The sequence below is a fragment of the Daphnia pulex genome, chromosome 7 (genome assembly GCF_021134715.1).
Source record: "Daphnia pulex isolate KAP4 chromosome 7, ASM2113471v1".
NCBI classification, from domain to species: domain Eukaryota; kingdom Metazoa; phylum Arthropoda; class Branchiopoda; order Diplostraca; family Daphniidae; genus Daphnia; species Daphnia pulex.
The window spans coordinates 11797537-11819063 of NC_060023.1; the positions used below are offsets into that span (position 1 = coordinate 11797537).

The 21527-nt window shown below is 36.7% G+C and overlaps 2 protein-coding genes across 2 annotated transcripts; both read left to right on the forward strand.

Moving 5' to 3' along the window:
* The first annotated feature begins 4915 nt into the window (after positions 1-4915).
* On the forward strand, positions 4916-6724 carry LOC124197676 (lactosylceramide 1,3-N-acetyl-beta-D-glucosaminyltransferase A-like). Its single transcript, XM_046593208.1, has 3 exons — positions 4916-5944; positions 6066-6267; positions 6413-6724. The coding sequence occupies exons 1-3, from the start codon at positions 4942-4944 to the stop codon at positions 6603-6605; spliced, it is 1398 nt and encodes a 465-aa protein (XP_046449164.1). The 5' UTR covers positions 4916-4941; the 3' UTR covers positions 6606-6724.
* Positions 6725-17379: 10655 nt separating this feature from the next.
* On the forward strand, positions 17380-20363 carry LOC124197809 (beta-1,3-galactosyltransferase 5-like). The gene is made up of 4 exons (XM_046593355.1): positions 17380-17721; positions 17812-18568; positions 19706-19925; positions 20099-20363. The coding sequence occupies exons 1-4, from the start codon at positions 17560-17562 to the stop codon at positions 20259-20261; spliced, it is 1302 nt and encodes a 433-aa protein (XP_046449311.1). The 5' UTR covers positions 17380-17559; the 3' UTR covers positions 20262-20363.
* The last annotated feature ends 1164 nt before the right edge of the window (positions 20364-21527 follow it).

The window sequence follows — 21527 nt, forward strand, 5'->3', positions numbered from 1 at the left end:
AGGTAGTCAGCAAAAGTAGAGTATCTACTATTGGTCTACCATTTAAAAAATTCCCCAGGGTAAAAAGAAAGTGCCAATTCACTATGACTGGTTACTTGACATCATTTTGCATCATCGTGTGTGGTCACCAGTTTAAGACAACTAAAAACATGAGGGTGGTAATACTTTATGCATATTTCAATCTGCTGACTATAGTTTTTTCTTCTTGTAATTGTTACTTGTTGTACTTGTTGCGTTGCTTCACATAATTTGCATTATTACTGTTGGTCTGTAGACTACGATACCTTTACACATGGAGAGCTCCCCTACATGTAGGGGGAGAGGGGGGCTAGTTGGCAGGTGCTTTTTTCCTGAATTTTTCTGAAATTTTTTAGTACACTACTGGTAAAATGAATGAATGAATCCGATTCAGATTTCAATTCTCTATGACTTGATCGTATTTGTTTACAATGTTCATTACACGAAATTGTGAAATCGAGAAAAACTACAAAAAAAAGTTTGTCAACTTGCCCCACCTGACGATTCTCCATTGCTCCAAAATTTCTAGTTCGAATTTTGAAAACTTGCAACTCAGCATCTGGTGAGAAATCTGTATGACAACATGCCCCTCAAAATTTCTGACAACTTACCCCACAGGGTGCTTTTCGAACAAATAAATCGATAACTAAATAACTTTTTAATGTAGAAATGTCGGGTTTCTTTTGAAAGTAAGACAAACATTAATTCTTTTTTGCTAATGGGATTTCTGACACTCTTAATTTTTTTTATACTAAGAGAAAAATAAAAATTGCTGAGAGGCAAAAAAAAACTTGTCGTTTTTTTTTCTTTTTGCTATAACTCCTGTTGGGGAAGTCTTATACTTTTGAAATTTTGTATGAGCAATCTGGGTGATGTCTTTCATATTTGGTGTAAAAGGCTTGATTTTTTTTGGTCTGTAAGGGGTCTAAATAGCAAAATGCTAACTTACCCCACCTGCCAACTAGCCCCCTTCTCCCTTAAGAGATGATACATTAAATATCTTTATCTGCTGTATATTAATTTATTATTTATTTCAGTTATTTAACAATTTTTTTGCCATTACTTAACTGTTACTACAGTGGATGACTCATTTGCATTATTATTGGTGGTCACTATACTACAACTGAACACATATTCAGTGATAATATTTAAAATATTCGAGTTTCTATTGATTAATTTATTATTCGCATTATGCCAGTCATCTGTCTTTACTTCAAATTTCTTGTCCATCATAATATTTTTTTATCGTTCGTTTGTTACAAAGGTCAATACAAATCAGTTGTTACCATTCACAGAGGTTCTATTTCGGCTTATTCAGTTTAGGGTGTGACGTGAATATTTCCATGTGATTGTTTTAAAAGTCTTATCAGGTGCTTGACAAAGTGATGGGTATTCAATCGGTTCCGCGTGGTCCCGCCTAAAATTCCGTGGCGAATATCACTGAAAAAATGTAACGACAGACCCGACGGCTTGTCCTCATCTGCTGGAGGAGAATGACGACAGCCCATTGGTTTCTCCTTTATGTTTTGGCAATCATCTACTTTGTCTCTGTTTGTATCGTCACCTTTAATGTTTTAGTGGTAAGTGGAAATAAATTAATGGTAAGTAAATCAAAACCTCCATCAGCTTGATTTTCTTGATACTGGCAGCCAAAAACAAGGAATACGGAGCGATTCAAATGCCATCCATTTTGCACAGCGAAATTCCTGGCGAACACTAGCCAATTAGGTGAATCGGCCAAAAAACAATGTCATTATCAACGAAATAACAAAGATTTTTCACTGTTCTAGATGATTCTAGAGATTCTATTTAGGAATTCCTATTTCAGCTCGAAGAATTTCGAACTCGGATTGGGACACAAGGCGTTCAAAGACGCCTGATGTGAAACCAGGCGCCCCACCTCTTTTTTATGATGTAGAATTTTTTGATACGGCATCCTTGCATTCACTAATTTCTATACAATCAGACGTGCCCACATTTTTTCTGTGTTTTTCTAGAAAACAATTGTCAAATGTTATTATTTGTGAGATTGTTTTTACGTGATGGTTGAAGGCAGTGATAATGTTCCCGTTACTGAACAACAACAAGATGTGAAAATAATTTGGTGTGGAAAAAGAAATAAATAAAAAAAAATTGATGATGAAGCCAACTGATTTTTCTTAAGTAATTTTCCCTCTTTACTAAATAATTTCATTTATTCGCCTTGTTTATGGTTACTTCTTTCATTACAGCACTGGTCAGAGGAAAAAATAAAGACATTGAGACAGGAACAGGTAGCGAATGAGATGAAACGATGGCGTCGTCAATCGACTGCCATTGAATCTGAGCATCACCTTTACATTTAAAAATTACTTTTCATCCGGACTGAAAGAGACCTGTAGTAACAACAAGTGAAATCTGGAATTGAACAGATTGAACAGGAGGATCATCAAACCCTAGTGGCACTTTTCCTCCCTTGGACGTCCATGGCACGTCTGTACATCCCAGCCATATCTACATCCAAATTGAAAATTTCTGATGGAGACAAGACAGCCATAGGATGTCTAGCAATGATAGCCTAAAGATGTCCTTTTTTTGTCCTTGTTACCTCCAGGAGACATCCGTTAGGTCATCGTTTTTATTATAATTTTTTAATTATTATTTTATTTTATTTATTTTATTTTATTTTTTTTATTTTTATTTTTTTCCCTCATCACCGAACATCATTATCAACACCCAGCGTGTCACAGCGAGTCTCGTTAACACACAGAGGTCGCAAACACTAAGCAGCCTATAGGTTTTCATATAACAAATTTCTATCAGTCTATGGTCTAATGGTTAGAGTACTCGACTGGTAATCTTAAGGAACTGGTAATCTTAAGGACGATGGTTCAAACCCAGAGTCAGACAAAAGTATTTCATCAAAAATAAAATAAGATACGTATGATGAAAGACTATGGTGATGTTGTGAGTACATCTCTAATAGTGTACCATGTATAAAAGCATATGTGTACATGAAAATCTTTAATCTTTGCGTGATTATCGTAATATGATATCCATAGGACATCCTATGGATGACCACAGGATGTACTTTAGATCAGCCACAGATAACCTCGAGACTTGGCATGGAACGGTAATTAAGATGTCCAAAACACATCCAAAGTACATCATTTGGGCTCAAACTAAGACCATGGGTGGATATCCACAGGCCATCGTGTGCCACTAGGGAAGGCGAAAATGTTGTTTCCCTCAACTTTGACGAAGTAATAATTGCAAAGTGATTGCGAAGGTCCAATCCCTTTAGGCAAGACTGGAGGCTCACCAATTGAAACAGTGGCATTGATCTACACTGCATTATATATTCTGTAAAATTCAACAGCAGCGATAAACTATACTTAATTTGGGATATTTGAGTAGACTACTGTATTAATAAGTAGTTTCGAAAAAATAGGATTTATCGTACTTAAATCGGAAATTGCCTATTTGCGTTTTTGAAAATAAAAAGTAGTTAAAAAATTTAGTACTTTGCAAAATAAGTACTTTAGAAATGCCTATTTATATTTCGTCAACTACTTTATTTGACCTGTTTCAGTAGTTTTAAACTACTGAAAAACTAAATAGGTTTGAAAATGCCGGAAAATGAAAAAAAAAGTAGTTTTATGACAAATAAGTATGGTTTTTGCCAATAAAGTAGTTCCTTTACCAAATAACTTTTTTAAATTTTTAAATCTCAAATCAGTCCAAAATTGGCCATTAAAGTTTGTTAATTGAAATATAAGCATTTATCCATATATAATAAAAGAACAAGCTTTTGGGGGAGGACCTTATTCATGTCACAAGGGGGAGGAGCTTATCCATGTCACAATACGAACACGCTATGATTGGTGAGTCGAGTCGCTGCCCAAACAGAAAACAGCTACAGAAAAGGGAATAGCAGAAGAGTCCGACTTTGGCGACTTTACGCTAGACCAAAGTACCCCAGACCGGGGCTCAAGTTACTCGTAAGGACATAAATTAACAATTTTATGAAAATAAGAACTTGAGACAGGATTTCCAAACCATATGAAAATAAATGACAGCGAAAATCTAAAAATAGAAATTTCAGGCGACAGATGCAGAGTAAAGTTTAAGTGACAGTTTTTACCATATAATACAGCGTCAGTCATATAAGTCACATGTTTGTTAGGAAAAACACCTCGTTTAAGCTGTATTCTGAAATTTCAAATTTTTGGGAACATTGACAATTTTTAAAGATATTCCCATTTCAACAAATTTGATAAAATAATTGAGTGAAATATCGATGCCTTTAGTATAACATATTAATTTCTAATGTAAAATTGCTATAAGACATTGATATAGTAGGAAATGGTTACTTAATTTAATCATTTGTTGTATGGGGAAATGGAAATAATGACGGAGTCCAAAAAACCAAATCAATCTTTATTATAGCTAACAATTTCATATGATTATATCAATCGGTTCGTGAAGTGTGCATGGCGTCGGTTGTGACGGTCCCGAAAGGTCGTTCCTATCCTACTGTCTAGCCTACTGAAAAAACGTAAGTTGTTTAGTAAGTTCATAAGTAGTCTACGTTGGTCACGGAATATCAGCAAATTTAACTAAGAAAAAAAATTAATAACTAGACAAATTAAATAAGTATGAACGTCTCCCGATTAATTAGTTAGAAATAAGTAGTCTGCCAGTGCTCAGTGGATTTAATGTGGGGGTTTCCTCCTGGAGCTGTGATAAGAATTGATCCGAAATATTTCGTTCGTTCTGCCGACGAGTCTAATAATTGGCGCTAGTTGAGACGAATCGCTGCACTGCCACACACGGCAGCAGCAGCCATTGCTTAGAGCCTTTGTGATTTCGATGCCAGTGGAAATTTCCGCGTCGTCAGTCCAATATTATTAGAACTGCGGCTGCCATCTCGAGAATCAGAGGATGCGTCTGATGCCGCCTCTCGCTGCTTTACCGGTAACTCGAATGAGGAACTCGTCCCTGTGCCTCGTCCTAAAGCCTTTGCGCCGAAATCAGCACCACTTGACTTCCTTCAGTTTTCTCGTGACAACCTTGCTTTACATTTTGTTGTTCTTCAGTCAGCAGCAGCAGCAGAACGGTTCTCAGTCTCAGGTGAGCCAATGTCATCAATACAGCAGCAGTAGCAAACACTCTTGGACAGCAGGATCCAACAACACGGCCGGTTTCCCAGTCTCGGCTGCTGATAAAAACAGCAGCAGCAGCGAGGTGCTGAGACTCAGCCGCCCGTTTCTCAATTACCTCGTCGGCAATTTGCACAACAGCAATTTCCCAGGGGCCCGCAATTACTCCGAGTACCATTTGATCCAGCATCCGCAACGATTCCAGATTTTGCCCAGCAGCGTCCAGCCGCTGCGAGCCGATTTCGGGCCAGTGGTCAACGACGTCACATCCTTTGGCTACCCGATCGAAATTGCGCCATGTCGAAATGCAACCACCAGCAGCAAAGCCAGCAATAACGGCAGAAGCATTGGTCTCTTTTTGGCCGTCATCTCCGCGCCGAGCTACTTTAACAAACGAGACGTCATCCGCAAAACGTGGCTGAGTCAATTGGCCCAGTTGAATAATGCTGGTGACACAGCTGCACCCGCCGCCGTCAAACTGGTGGGCCACGGCTTCATCGTTGGACTGACCGAGGACGAGGACATCAAAAAGAGGATAGAGGAAGAAAGCGCCACCCACGGCGACATTTTACAGGTGGACGTGATGGACACATACCCCAATTTGACCCGCAAAGTGACCGCGGTATTGAACTGGATCAACAGTCGTTGCTCGCGGGCGGAATTCGTCCTCAAGGTGGACGACGACGTCTACGTCAACACGCACAACTTGATTTCGGTCGTCAGGAGTTTGAATTCGTCCCACCTGTCCATTGTTGGTTCGTCTGCAGACGGCATAGTTCGCAGAGGTAATATCATATATTCATTTTGTAGACCTTAACATTTAAGAGAGAGTTTCGGATGAGGATGGATTTTTCATTGTTTGATGGGGCTTACTACTATTACTATAACTGCTGCTGGCGAGACCAGACGGTAAATTCGCAGTCAGCGTGGACGACTGGCCGTGGAAGAATTACCCACCGTATTCCATGGGGGCGTTTCTACTCATGTCTGGATGCGTCATCCAACCGCTGCTGGCCGCCGCCCAAACGACGCCTTACTTCCCCTTTGAAGACACCTACATTGGCCTGTGCGCCGACAAAGCCCGCGTCAAAATGCGCTTCTCCCCCAGGTGATGAATTCTTTCTTCATTTCCATATTAGAGCATCATATTATATAGGAGGCCTATATTGCTATTTTCATATCCTTGATAAAAACTAATAATTACGTCCTTTTCATGGGCTTATTCGACGCCTTTTTATTTTTTGTGTGCACAGGGCGCTGGGCGAGGTCATGACCAACAAGCCTCAGCCGTGTTACATTCACAATTCCATTTCATGGCTGACGCAATCGGTTAAGGTCGCCTACCTGTCGCACCACGCTACCGAGGAATTTTACCGCAATGTGACTCGCTGCAAGAAATTGATCCTTGCTCCTATCAAGACACCCCGCAAATTCGATTTCACGTGAGCCATTTCAATCCATTACACACATTTAATAGCCTACATAATATACAAGACATTAGGGCTATGACTTGGCAGCTGATGATGTGGTATTTTAAGATTGCAATACAAATCTTCCCTGCGAAATCTTCTATGTCTAACATATTATTTGATTAAATCTATACAAACTATACGAGCCCACTTGACGAGTGCAGACTTGTTTACTTACGTTAACCTTAGTTGACTTTTCCCGCAAAACCATTCCCCCGCGTGCCCCCTTCCTATCACTGTTAAAAAGGGTACCACTTAATTGGGGTTGACATCCACCAAAAATAGGTGAATGTACGAAATTGTGACGCTTTTTGCCAATTTCGGGTTAGTGACCAATCAATTTTTTTTTCAAATTTAGTGCAAATAAGGGCAAATAACCCCGAAAACCGGCAGAGCCGTGTTGACAAGTTCAGTTTTCTCTAAACTATGCAGCACTGGTAGAATTATTTCAAGTCTATTTAATAATTATTAGTTTATCCATTAGTATTTGCAATCTACTTGCCAAGTAGATCAAATTTCATTTAAAATTTTGTCACATTTTCCAACTTGAACCTTTTCAAGCATGAATCCCTTTGCTTACAAATTATAACGATTTCTGAAAACGTAAGTAGTCTACGACGAACGACTAACGTCTACTAACGAAAAATGTTTGGTCAATTAGGGGAGTCTGGGGTAATTTGGGACGCGTTTTGTTTTAAGACTATAACTTCCAAATAAACCAATCGATTTCATTTATTTTCCGTTTTGATGTTTTCTGTTCTTTTTCCCATTCCCAGTAATTTTTTGGTAGTATTAGGTGAAATGGTTTATCCTGTTTCGATTTTCATAGTTTTGAAAAAATTGAGGGGGGAGCTTATCACAGGACACGGTATTTCTCTCTCCTGCAAATATACCACCGGAGGCCATGCGTGAAAACCTCTGTCGTGCAAATTTACCGCCAGAGGCCATGCGTGAAAACCCTCTATCCTGCAAATTTACCGCCGGAGGCTGTGGCCTCTTGCAAAGGTTGCATAATCAAAGTCGCTGTTGGTGTAGTGGCTATGGCTCTGGCTTAGTGAGTTATGGAAGGGTGGTTAAAACCCACCTCCCACCAGCATTGTTTTCGATATTATCGGCTTGCAAGGGTAAGGGTATAGGTAGTCAAGGTTCGGTACCAACGAAATATCGTGATACACTTTTTCACGCAATAAACACGACACTGACGCACAGCAATCAATTGCATTTGAAAATTGTTCAAATTCAATGGCAAGAAATGGTGTAGTGGTTATACCACTGTCCTGGTAAAGAAGAGGTTCATGGTGAAAATCCCATTAAAGATTTACCTTTTTTTGAGGATGAAATTTAGTTTTGACCTACGCTTCTGTTGTGCTTGATTGCTCACCCAAGTCAAAATTTCGCAAAAATTTGTTTTTTTCACAAAATTGAAAGATTAGAGAATTTGCAGAAAAATAACGGGTAGAGGCAAGTAGCAAAAGTGAAACACTAAAAAAAACCGGGAGTGACGTACGTGCAACTTATCGGCATATCAGTCTGAAATTTAATTATTTGATAACCCATCCACGACTCAAACACACCAAGATATCGGGAGGGGGGGGAAGCTCAAACACTAACATCGAGCGAAAAAGAAAATAGCTACTCACTATGGCAAGATTCGGATTGCGGAATCAAGATTAAGAGGAAAAATGAGACCAACGGGAATGAATGAAATTTGCACTGCAAATTTACCGACGGAGATAATGCCGCTCAAGGGGCGTTTTTCTGGAAATAAAATTGATCTGGCAATTCCTGTTTTATCCCGTTTTCCATGTTCCGTTTAACCCGAACCCAAACAACATAAAAAAAACTAAATTATGACATACTTAATAGGAACACATTTTTATAAAATTTAAAAACCATCTTAAACTATGAAAAAACCTATAAATCAGCTTTCTGGGTTTTATAAAAATCTAAATAAAAGTATTAAAAAAATTGAAAACTAAACGTAAGAAATTTTTTTCGGATTCCCATTTTTTTGTTTTTCCCATAAAATTTGACAAATTAATCATAATTTCAAGAAAAAAATTTTATGAGATTAATAGAACATCATTTAACATACACTGTATTTTTTTCATAATTTTTAGACAAATTGTACATATTAAAATTGCCCTGTACATTTTATAGATACATACACATAGCCCCAGTCTCCCCTATCTATTCCTTGTTGAGATGTATAATACTGTATCCTTTAATGAACATCTGCAAGCTTATGAAGTTGCACAACGGAAACATAAAAATAAACTTGTAGCTTACGATAGTTTAAGTGATCAAAAGGTATATGTACTTCATTCCCCAGTTGACATGTCAGTTCAAACTTCTCTGTATGTATAATGAAGCAGCATGTAGTTACAAAATGAAATTTCACAAGAAACCAATAGCAAACCTATCTAAATCTGGAATACTGATTCTTCTTAATTTCTTGAAAATGGAATTCAGTTTACAATCATTTGAACAAGAAAAATTACAAAAATACAACAATATTGATAAAAAGACTCATTTCAGTTGCCATTCAAGCTTGAATTTTTGTTTGTTTTGAAGTATAAGAGTGGGCCACTGCAATCTGTCAACATGAGAGATGAGATGAACCCTTGAAATCAATTTCTGTATAATTTGTTGCAACAATCACTAATTCCAATTGATTTTTGAAATAATGGTGCAAAAGTAATTTACCTACTCTTACGTAAATAATAATTATTTGAAGTTTCAACATTGTCACAATAGAAAGTATGGTAACGCAAAACAAACGTTTGCCTTTTTCTTTCTTTAAATCAGAGACTGAGACTCTTCTGCCATAAATCAATTTCTCAAATAACAAAGGTAACAAAGGTAACAAAGGTAATATTGATGTACGATTGATAACACAAAAGTTGGTTTCTAAAAGTGACCTAGTAAGAGAATCAACCAAGTCTTGCAATGTTGTTTTTAAAAGACGAAGTTCCTTTAATAAAAACACTAGGGTTGTTATTGGCAAGAATTCTCCTATTATAAAGACGGTATCATTATTCAATGTGTCTTGAGACCTAGAGTGTCTTCTTTCAATTTCAAATTTATTTTTGACGGAATGTTTGTTTATCAGTTTGCAACATATCTAATTTTGATAGTAATGTCCTCCATTAATGTTACAGAGGATGGTGCCAATTATCACTCGTCAAACAATTCGTCTTCACAATCTGAAAAACCAGGCAGTGTGGTTCTTCTCAATCAGCCACCACCACCGATGAAGAGATTGATGAAGCAGTACTTCAAGAACAAGTGATTTTCATCACACCTCATAAAGAGGATCTTATAGTTGTTGAACAATAAGGCACACCAGCCAAGAGAAAGTGAATGCAGGACGTTCAGAAACAAATAACTGCCATACCCAACGCCAAACCAATACCTTCATCATACAAACTTCCAAACCGGTTTCAGACCGGTTACCGAGGAATAGTTAACTAAATTCTTCAGGGAAAACTTAGTTTTGTTGTGTTCTTATTTTAATTTCGATTTCAACATGTCCAATAAAGCAAATTTCGTGCCCCCCCCCCTTGTTTACGTCCATTAGGTCTATAGGTTACAATTTAGAAAAAAAATTTCCCACAGGACAAGTTCAATTTTAATTAAAAGATTTCGGGGGCAATGGAAAAAATGGACGGGCAGTTATTTCGCGCCAGCAAAGTGTAACGTTGGGTCAAATTCTTGTAAACGGGAATGTCGTACGTCAACTTGTTCCAGGTGTGAACGCCTACCACCTGGTCTGTCAGCCAAACGGGTCGACTTTCGTTCGTCAGTTGAAAGATGAAAAATTCTTTCGTCGCCTCCGAAAAATTGACGGGGCAAAACGACGAGTAGTGGAGAACATTGAACCCGTGACAGCTGACATAGTTCATCTCGAGGAGATCGTTCGCTTTGCACCAACTTTTTAGCACCCGCAAAAGCAGAGCGGGACCGTTGTGGCCCCAAACATCCGACCTGCACAAAAATTCTATTCAAAATTTTGGAAGGAAATTAATGTCAGACAACAAGTTTAACTTTCCGGTAATTTGTGGCAAAATCTTTCACGGCCAACTCCATGACCGGATTCTTGAAATCCGCATGGAGGACCCCACTGCCAAGCTCGTCGTCGGATTCGGCGGCGACGAAGTTGCGGAAGTCGGTGACTGGGCGGACGGATATCACGTCAAGATCGAAATAGTATCCGCCGTATTTGTGCAGTGTCAGAAATCGAAGGCCGTCACTGAGGTGAGACACGTGGAAAGGTCCTTGCCTCCATTCGTTGCAGTGGTACCAATACTCCAGCGGCGTTCCGACCATGTAATCGTCCAAACTGGTGTTTATCAGGTGAATGTTGTTGTATTTCTCCTTCAGTTTCTGCAGTGTGACAGAGCTAGTGTTTATTTGCCCTCTCATGAATAGAACGTTGACTGTTAGATTGGGATTGTGATAAGCGAGGGACTCGACGGCGCAGGCCTGCCGGAAGTTTAAGGTGGCGCTACCGGAAGTTTCTATGAAAAAAGCCCTGTCGTGCCACCCATGGATTTGTTTCTTTTCCCACTCTCGGAGTAAATATTGGGAATTGTCTGGGCACGTCGGCAAGGTACAATTCGATCGACCGCAGATATCTGTTGGGCGATCAGATGGTAGACAACAGGTCCCTCTGTCGATGGTCGTAGGAATTTTCAATTCTTCCTGAACATTTTTGGTTGCAGCAATTTTACATCCAATTTTTTCGTACTAAAAAATAATTAAATTTACCCATAATGGAATGAAGCCCAAGTAGCAAAGAGTAGAGATGACTAAAATCACGGCGAGAAGGAAACGAGCGCTGATCACCCTTTTCATGCAAAGGATACGAATAACGCGCCCGATGTCGGAAAACAGCAACATGTTTATGACGTTGCTGTTGAACTCATATCAATGAAGCACCGAATGTTTCGGGCATTTCGACGATGGCTGGAAACCTTCTAGTCACAGTTAAGAACCGGCATTGATTAGCCAGATGAGAGTTCAAATGCTCCTCCTACTGAAATCACGACTACTCTAACCATAGCGACGGCGCTAGTATAGTTCTCTTAACTCTGTTCCCTGAACTGAACAAATTTCGTTGACGATTTCTCCCCACTGCTGGTTCACAGAATATCCAAAAATGTTTCTGATACGGAAGGCTATAGAAATTGGAGAAGCGCGTACCTGTTGATGTTGTCAGCAAGTTTGATGTTAACTTTTTGGAGTATTTCAATTGCCTTTTCTTTTCCTCATCGGCTGTTTGCTGGTCAAGTGGACGAGGATTATTAAAACCTCGTTTGCGTTTTCCCCTCAATATGAACGAAAAAAAGCCGAAAAGAGCAAAACAGCCGCAGATATATTAAATCCCTTTTGGTCAGATGCTTCTCTCATCATGCTAGCCAATGGGCGTTTTTTCTTGTAGCCTGCAACAAATACTGTAGACTGCAATAAATAATAGTAATTTTTTAAAAAATACTCGATATTCGTTTTTTTATTCGGATTAAATTACACACAGCGGTGGTAGAGTACTTATTTAACATACTTGAAAAAAAAATTCAAGTACCACTTATTTTGTTATTATGCTTAAATTTTGTTCCTACTGATCTATGATTTATAGATCAGTATGCTGTACAGATAATATGTTAACGTACTTATTTCCAAAATAAGAGTTAAGACTTATGATATGGGTATTGAACATGGGATTTCCGGATTACAATGATCCACTGAGCCTCACTAGTTATAGGCCTATTGTTAATTTTAACAATCATAATATATTAAACGATTGGCGTTGGGACTTCAAAATTTTTCCAAATGTCCAAACATCACTTTTAATTTTCTCCCTACCACCCATCACACTCACCACAACAAATGAATTAAATCCGTTTGATATGAGCCATTTGGCGACACACTCGATATACGATATATTCTTATACATATTATTGATTAGATATACTAAGCCCAAACTACCGTCGCGGATGAAAGTTTGTATACGTTGCTGTGCTCAAATACCCGCCTTTTTACTCTGTATTGGTAGATAGTGTGAGCCTATCGTGTTATTTGTTCGCATTTTTCTTTTTTAACCCAAACCCTCTACCCCTTAACACCACTAGCTATTTTACTGCAATTCGATAGACGGTTAAGCAAACCTTTTACGGAACGCTGAATGAAATTTACGAACGCTAGATTAGCAAGAGTTATAGAATTAAAAGTTGATATGACAAAATATTGACGATTAATAGAATTTGTCCATCAACCTTATTTTCTATTCATTTAGCGCCAGTTAAAAGGGTTGCGTAATCGTTTGCCGCGTCATCGTAAAATAGTTAGTGTTGTTAAGGTGTTTTTATGGTTTTTCGATGAAGCCAAGGAAAATAGATAAAATAGCCAATGGTATAACTACAGCTTGTCGGTAGGAACTACCTTGAACTTGAATCAAGTTGAATGCCCTTATTCTTTATAATAATAGATAGCGCCCTTCATAAGGCTATAGCATCAATTACGTTTGCTCATAGTAACAATGCTGCTGCTTAATAACACGTGTTGCACATCACTTTACATGAGTTATTGAACAGCACTTTCACTACGTGTTGTATTTGGAGCCTTGAAAGTCTGGATTGTCGAGGTCATAAATGACGAGACATCTGGTTATTTTTTTTCTTTGCTGGAAACTAAAGGGGAATTCCCCACTCAAAGCTGCTTGATTTTCAACTTGTATAATAAACATCTTCGCTTCTCTGTGTTGGATTTCTATGATTGGGGATTTCTTAACTATGGGTAACTAATTTAACCATAGCCGATTATCAGACATTTGAATCAAGGCAAAATAAACTAGCAATATATAGCTATTTATTAAACAGTGATACGGGCATAATATGGCCGAGAATTGATCAGTTTGTTACTGTGACAATTTATTCATTTATTAAATTATTTTAGCATTTTGCGATAATATAATTGCGTATCGTTTGCGATATCGTGGGTAAATTAGTGATTGATAGAGTGAGGTATAGTTAAGTAAAGAAGGGGGGTAAAAACAAAAAGCAACCAACAAATAACAACCCCTTTCTCTTGTGATAGGCTCACACTACCCGCCAATACAGAGTAAAAAAGGCGTATATTTGAGCATAAGGTATACAAACTTTCAGCCACGACTGTATACTACGAAAATCAGAATATTACTTCCAGGTCTATTATCTCAACCCTCTGCCATATCCATTAGAAATTCAAGCCGAAGGGTACACACTCCTGTCAAGTACACAATAGAAATCTACGCTGTTGCTGCTGCTCGTTTTATCTACTAAGGCTGCTGTGTTGAATAATCTTCCTCCTCTATAATTATCACTAAGATAATGCCAAGGAAAGTTATTTGATTGCCCATGGCCATGGGGTAGATATATAAATACAAATAATCTGAATATAATTATGAAAACCGATGCTAGCCTCTTGAAATTATTGCCTATCAGCTAAAATAACTTAAGCATAACTATAATGAAATATGTACACAATACAATTGCAATCAGTCATAATTTTTAACGTGTTAAGGTCATTCGCCTCTTCCCCTAGTAGAACAAGATTCGTTCAGACAGGAATACATCTATTAGATGGCTATCTTATAGATATCTTTGCAATAGTTTAATGTCATCTCTTGAAGATATCTTCTTCAAGACATGTATGAGACAGCAAATTAATAAATCTTTTCAGTATTCCTTTCATTCTTTTGTAATTTATACTGATTTCAGACACTTTTGTAGTGATTTATCACTTATAGAAGCTTCGTCTTTACCGGGAATTGAACCCGGACCAATTGCTAGCAATCGAGTGCGATACCAGCACGCCACATTAGTTATAAATATTGTTGTTCGGTTTTTATAGAATAGTTTGTTACCTTATTGATTGATGAGAAAGCGCTTTTATATCGCACATAAGTAAGGTAATTATCTCTTAACGTACACAAAAAAATTTTTCTTCCGGTTTGTGATGTGATCTAATCTTTTTAAGTGGGGTTGTTATGTAAGATATTAGGGTACCTTTTTTAAAATATATTTTTTAAACGTCATGCACATTAACAGTTGTAGTGCAAAATCTTTATTTACGTACAGATTTAGCGTGTTTTCTAATATTAGTCTGACTAAGGATTTTTCCAAGCAATTTTTCCCAGTTGCTAAATGTAATGAATCATTGAAACATAATTTTGTGAACAAAGAAAATTCGTGGCTTTTTCAGGAGTTCCTCTGTGGATGTTTTACAGCTCAAATAATTTATAACAATTTGTTATAATTTAAAATCAAGTCGCAATGCATGTTTTTCGCATATTTATAACTTAAAATTGAAGAAATTACATTTGATAATAAGCCTAACTTACGTTGGTTTCACTTAAACAAATTTGCTTTACATGTTGTTTTTCTGTTCACACAAACCGAAGAAAGATATCTTTTATGAGATATCTTATAGATATTAGTTGCCATCTATATCAAGAAGATATATAATTACATATATCTTCTAGATATCTTTAAGATATCTTTATTTAACGAGACACTGATAAGATAGGAAGATATCTTAAAGATATCTAGAAGACATCCTGTTCTACTAGGGTCGGAGATCGACATTCTTGAATTCCGCATCTTCCATTCAATTTTTCCTCCGGCGTAAAAATTAAAAAGAGATCATCATTCCTTTATATAGTGTTCCCTTCCTATTCAGGGCGGCAAGAAGGAACTATTTAGAACTATTAAGCTTGGGGTATACCCGGGTAAACCCAAAGAAATAATTTTCCCTAATTAAAACTTTAAACTCCCCACTTCTTTGCTTGACTTGAAGGTTAAAATTCTTTGGCTCACACAATTATTTTACGTCACACTTGTAAACTGACTAATTAGTTGTTCTACCCGATATAGTATAAAAATGTTTCTTGTACATAAAAAAAACTTTATGGAGCAGTAGGATATCCTCCGTTGCCAGGTCTGGAAATCAATTTTGTGTACACTCTCTTTAAACGCTGTACGCTGATTGGCCCTAACTGTCCCTGATAAGTCAAAAACAGCTGTCCCGATTTCCCGATGTAGACTATTTTTATTAAAAGTTAATATTATCTAAAGTAATTGATCAAAAATTATAATTTTTGTTTCTAACGATCAAGAAATTATTTAGCTTCATTTCCATATTAAATTTACATGCCATTTGCGATTATTTTCTTCTAGAAACATAAAATGGCGGAGACAAAATTATTTAAAAAAAAACGTTTTTTAGTTTTGCTAATAACTGATACAGTTTTTGACAAAATCAACCAAATTCCATGCCAAAGTAGATTGTATGTATCTAAATAACATACTAAAAAAATTTAATTTTATTAAAATCTACTATTTTTCACCCTACTGACTCTCTTGATCCGGTGTCCCGGCATACTCCAGTCTCCCCTAGGGGAGTAGGGGAAGACCGGGGCTATGTAGGACAATTTTTTTCTTTAAGCTGCCAATTTTTATAGAAGAATTTAGTTAAAATAAAAGTATAGCAGTGATTCCCATGCATTCTCTACATTAGGTTATTTTTCATATTGTTTCGTTTAACTATGTAATAGTTATTTAATTAAATGTAAAGAGGAAAAAAATCGGAACAGACAGATTCCAATTGATGATTCTAATACACTATAAAGAGAAAACAAAAATACGTTTCCATCTCAACTTGAACATATGAACCATGAAGTTCCAATCTAGTACTCTAACCAATTCACCAATAATTGATATCATTAAGTTGAATTTGAAAGGACAAATTGCAAGAAAAGGTTGCTACATTGTTACTTGAATTGGTTTACGTATTGTTGAAAATTAAAAACCTTTTTGTTATAAGCGTATAATATATCACAAGACTTAATTCTTTAAAATATTGGTTTCACAAAATTTATTTAAGTCCAACATTTTTCTAAGTCCCATTTGACAAAATTTTTTATGTCCAATATTCTCTAAATCGTATACGTATTACGTAAATGTAATATACATAGTCGTATACGTTGTTGAAGATAGCATTCAATAGAAGTATAAATAACTTGGAAGTTCATAATGCACTCTCATTCTTTTTCGAAGATCGGATGTAAGCGTTCCTAATATATGAGTACATTTCATATCAGAACGTTTCTACAGGAACAGCTTCAATCAATAAGCCGAACATCGAATGATTAAAATACCGAAAAACGGTCTAACTATCAACGAAAAAAGCTTTTCGTCAAAATACTACCGATTTGTCTTTTTGGTAGGTTTAAATCACCGTTTTCCAGATTTGGGTACCAAGTCGCGCTTTTCGATGATACCTAACTACCAATAATCCGTAACATTTTTAACAGTGTTGTTGAAGACTTGAGTAAAATGAACTTGATGAAAAAACAACCAACAACGTGAACCACATCTGTCTCACAAATTTTACTCCGCCCCTTTCGCACGTTAAAAAATAGAAAAAAATTTCAACTACCCGTATTTGGCTGTAACCTTGTGCATTAGTTGAAGACTTTGCTAAGAAATGGAACAAAACTAAACCCAGCGAGAAATAATAACGATGACGCAGACATGTAAGCCACAGCTGTTCCAAAAATATTATATCGACAAGCAGCCAATAGCAGACGCCCAACGATACCCATAGATTAAATAATAGTTTTTTATGGCTCTGCATGCTTTCTCCCCGCCCCATTTATCCCGGTAAAGCCTTCCAGATAATCAACAAAATTCTCTCAGGAGTAAGCTTCCTTCGGGAGTAGTAAAATTGGCTCTGCGACAGAAACACTCTCCGAAGTATAGTTAACATCCATTATTTTCGGTGTGTCTTCTTCTTTGCGTTTTTTCTTTACTAGAAACTTCGAAAACAGCTGTAAGTAAACTGCAATCCTGTGAAACAAGTGCGTAGTTTTTAAGAAAAGCCCTACGCCTATAATGTATAGGTGGCAGATTTCTGTTGTTTTTCCCAATATGTTGCGAAGCAAATTTCATGTTTACAAAATAGGATTCTGGATTCTCGAAATTACTGTTACATTGTTTACCATTTATTTTTTGGTAAATAAGCTGAAAAACGTCAACTATCACCGCCTGCAGCAGGTAGAAACGTGACTGTTTTTATTCCAAGTCGTTCTCTAACAATAACAAATAGTATACTGTAAATTCTAAGGACTTTCTCTTATTTTTTAGGATCTAAAAATTACAATAAAGGAGCGTCCATTTTATTTAGGACTCACATCACTAAAAGAAGAAAATTTAGGTCCAATTAATGGAAATGTGACAATAAATCGCGAGTTTTTCAATTTTTTGTCATTAAATTTGCACGAAACTTCTTATCCTGGAGCGGAGAATTACACCCGCTATACAGTGGCTCGATTGGGATTGTCTCCATTGGTTGATGTACAACCACTGATTCCCGAATTAGGCCCAGTGATCAACGACGTCCTATCGTTTCGATATCTCTTCACCGTCTCACCGTGCGTGTTCAATGATGGAAGTTTGAATAAAAAAGTTTTCGTTGCTGTAAATTCAGCTACACATAAATTTGGCGAGCGAGAAATGATCCGACAAACTTGGCTTAAACATTTAAAAAATGAGATTGAATTGGGTCCCATCGGCATTGCAGGTTACGGATTCTTTTTGGGACTGACGCACGATAGTGAGACGCAGAGAACAATAGAAAAAGAAAGCATGCAATATGGTGACATCATTCAGATCGGGATTTATGATTTCTACCGAAATTTAATGCTGAAAAAGGCTGGTTCTTTCAATTGGTTGCATACAAATTGTATTGAAGTCGATTATGTTCTCATGATCGACGACGATGTCTACGTCAACGTGCGCAAATTAGCTAATTTCGTTCAATCCTACAACCAGTCCAGAATTCCGACTATGTTTGGATCGCCTCCACCACCCTCGGGTTTTGGTTACTTCGTTACTCTCCGAGGTATGCTATTCAGGCATTAAATAGAATAAAATGTTTAATACTTTTTCCTTTACTAATAAATGGAAAAACACACGAAAAAAGAAAAAAAAATTCTAAGAAATACTTTTCATTAAGGGGAGAAATGTCTAGATGTATCTAATCAATGCTGTCTTTTCACCTTCTCCGAGACATTATGTCGAAGGAGACAGGATGTATGGAAAATGTTCACTGTTAAAACGGTTACTAAATTTTCTGGGTTGCCAACTACGAAATAAACGGAACACCCCCGAAATTTTGGTATGTAGCCCAAATTTTGGGTTTTTTTTACCCTAAACCAGAAAAACCCGAAAAATTCGAAGTAAAAACCCCCAATAATACAGAATTCTTTTGACTAAATCGTAGTTGAGTGCATGAATGATTAGGACTTGTAAATTTTTAAAATTTCTCATTGTGAATATAGAAAAAGTTAGCGGTTACGTAAATATGTTTAAAATTGGCTACTCACAAATACTATCTTTGGTATTAGCATACTTGAAATAAAACGTGTGCTAGGCATATATATATATATAATGTGACGATGATGAGCATATTTTTTAGTATAAAAAAGTCTCCGATGATTTCCCTGCTGCTCCCGATAATTTAAACCGTGCCTCATACCCAGGAATTTCACGAATTTTTCCCTAAATATTTACATAACATTTAAAATGTGAATGATACACACAGTGTTGGTAGAGTACTTAATCTTGTGCGAAAGATATTCAAAAGAGGTCTTTAAGTATCTATAGTCCAAAATTAAGTAGCTTACTACCACTGTGTTAGATAAAATCATGTTTTTAATTTTTAAAAACCATTTAATTTCGGGGTTTAAATCCTTAAAATTATGTGTTGGAAGAAAATTGATGTGCGTTAAACGCCAAATATTTCGTGTCCCCCACGAATATTTAGTATAAGTTACGAAAAATTCGGTAGTTAACAAAATTTTCGGGGTTTAAACACCCAAAAAATCGGTAATCTTTTTAACAGTGACAGCGCGGTTTCTAGAGTTCATGTCCGTAATTATGTAGACACTGTCTAGAAAATGTGTTTAGACAACTCGAGTCTAGATATATCTAGGAAGTATTTCTTATAGAGTGTTCTTTTTAATTTATTTTATGTTAGAGGGTAAATCGGAAATCCCATACGAGGAATGGCCATGGACTCACTATCCTCCTTATTTCAACGGACCGGCTGTGTTGATAACTGGAAGTGCAATCCTACCGCTGTTAGCTTGTTTTCAGACGACGCCAATGTTACTACGAGCGATAGACGATGTTTATAATAGCGGCATTTGTCCTGAGAAAACGGGCATCAAGATTCATTTCTCCAACGATACTTTAAAGTAAGCCTATACACATATACGCCACAATTACTTTTGACTTTACTAATGTTAAGCCTAACCCATCAGTGTGTGCTGACAACTTAATATATAAATGTATTTCAATATATACAGTTTACTGTATAAAGACATCTATGATACATATTTATTATACAATAACTGTCATTTTCATACAGTTTCTATAATAAGGAACCGCCCATTGGCTGCGAATTGCGTCACGTCCTTGCCTGGAATGTCTTGAAACCCGAAAACTTCAATAAATCCCATTTTGAAACAATTGACTTCTACCAGAGAACTCATAATACATCAAATGGTTTATTGTTAACACATTGCAATTGAATAAATAATAGCAATGCATATTGAAAGCTGAGAAGCCGACTGAGATATGAATATTTTGTTGCTTCTTCCAATTTGAAACTAAATATACATATGAAATTAGAATACAAGGTTTTCTTTAAAATAACTATAGCTAAAAATCCACAAAATTTCAAAATGCTGTTCTCTAGATCAAGACAAAAAATCGATATTCCGCAGTTCAGCCAGCAATTAACAGAAGCAAGTAAAACAGATAAGCTCTTTAATTCAACAATGATTGCAATCAATAGCAATCTTGAAATTATAAGTTTCTTTCTCTGCCCTATAAGAATTAATTAGTATTATAAGCTTCCGAACTCTATATCAATAGCTGGTGGCACAGCGGATAAATACTGGCTTGTAAATCTGAGATTTCGGGTTCGATTTCTGAAAAAGCATATGGGAAGAAAAAGCATGGGCACTAAACTAGAATTATAGGCCTATCATGTATAATTACGCTTGTTTCATTTTTGTTCGTCGCTTTCTCGGCTTCTACTTTCTTTGCTCTTGTTCGTGCTCTAGCCTACATCTCCAGTTTCGTCATGGTGAACTCATTTCATGCAAGGGAAAGTCGAATATAAATTGTATTATCGCCTCAACTGCACGAGTCAATATACATATCAAAGTAAGGCTTATTATTATCACTGTTAAAACATTTCACGACTTTTTCGTGGTTGTAGCTCCCAAAAATTAATAGTCGGAGATTCGTGGTTGTTAGCTACCAAAATTTCGTAGAATAATCCACAACGAAAATTTGGGGGATAAAAATACTGAAAATATATTGCTCGACGTGGGGATTGAACCTCTATCCTTTCGAGTGCTAGCACAGAACTCCAACCACTACACCAATCATTACTCATATGTATCGATAATTTTATTTATTACTATACCAACGTACACATGAGCAAAATATTTACAGTTTCCAATTCAAGCCTGGTACATCAGTTTTAATCAGTAGCAGTAAGTTTGAACTATCTTATTAACTTCTAAGCAGCGATTGCTTGCATCCTTAACTCCAAATTTTTTGGGGTTTCTAGTTTTCTACTTCGATTTTTCGGGGTTATCTGGTTTAGGGTATAAAAACCCCAAAATTTAGGCTACATACCAAAATTTCGGGGGTGTTCCGTTTTTTTTTTTTTTTGTTGGCAACCCCGAAAATTTAGTAACCGTTTTAACAGTGATAGTCTATACATTCTAATGCGGCGTAAGAATTCTTACGCCAAGCCTCTTGGCCTCTTTTTCAACTTCGTT

Coding starts and splice junctions, on each gene's coding strand:
- LOC124197676 (XM_046593208.1), top strand. CDS start 4,942: ATGCGTCTGATGCCGCCTCTCGCTGCTTTACCGGTAACTCGAATGAGG. Junction 5,945..6,065: donor AGACGGCATAGTTCGCAGAG/GTAATATCATAT, acceptor TGGCGAGACCAG/ACGGTAAATTCGCAGTCAGC. Junction 6,268..6,412: donor AAAATGCGCTTCTCCCCCAG/GTGATGAATTCT, acceptor TTGTGTGCACAG/GGCGCTGGGCGAGGTCATGA.
- LOC124197809 (XM_046593355.1), top strand. CDS start 17,560: ATGTATAGGTGGCAGATTTCTGTTGTTTTTCCCAATATGTTGCGAAGC. Junction 17,722..17,811: donor ACTATCACCGCCTGCAGCAG/GTAGAAACGTGA, acceptor CTTATTTTTTAG/GATCTAAAAATTACAATAAA. Junction 19,926..20,098: donor TTCTCCAACGATACTTTAAA/GTAAGCCTATAC, acceptor ATTTTCATACAG/TTTCTATAATAAGGAACCGC.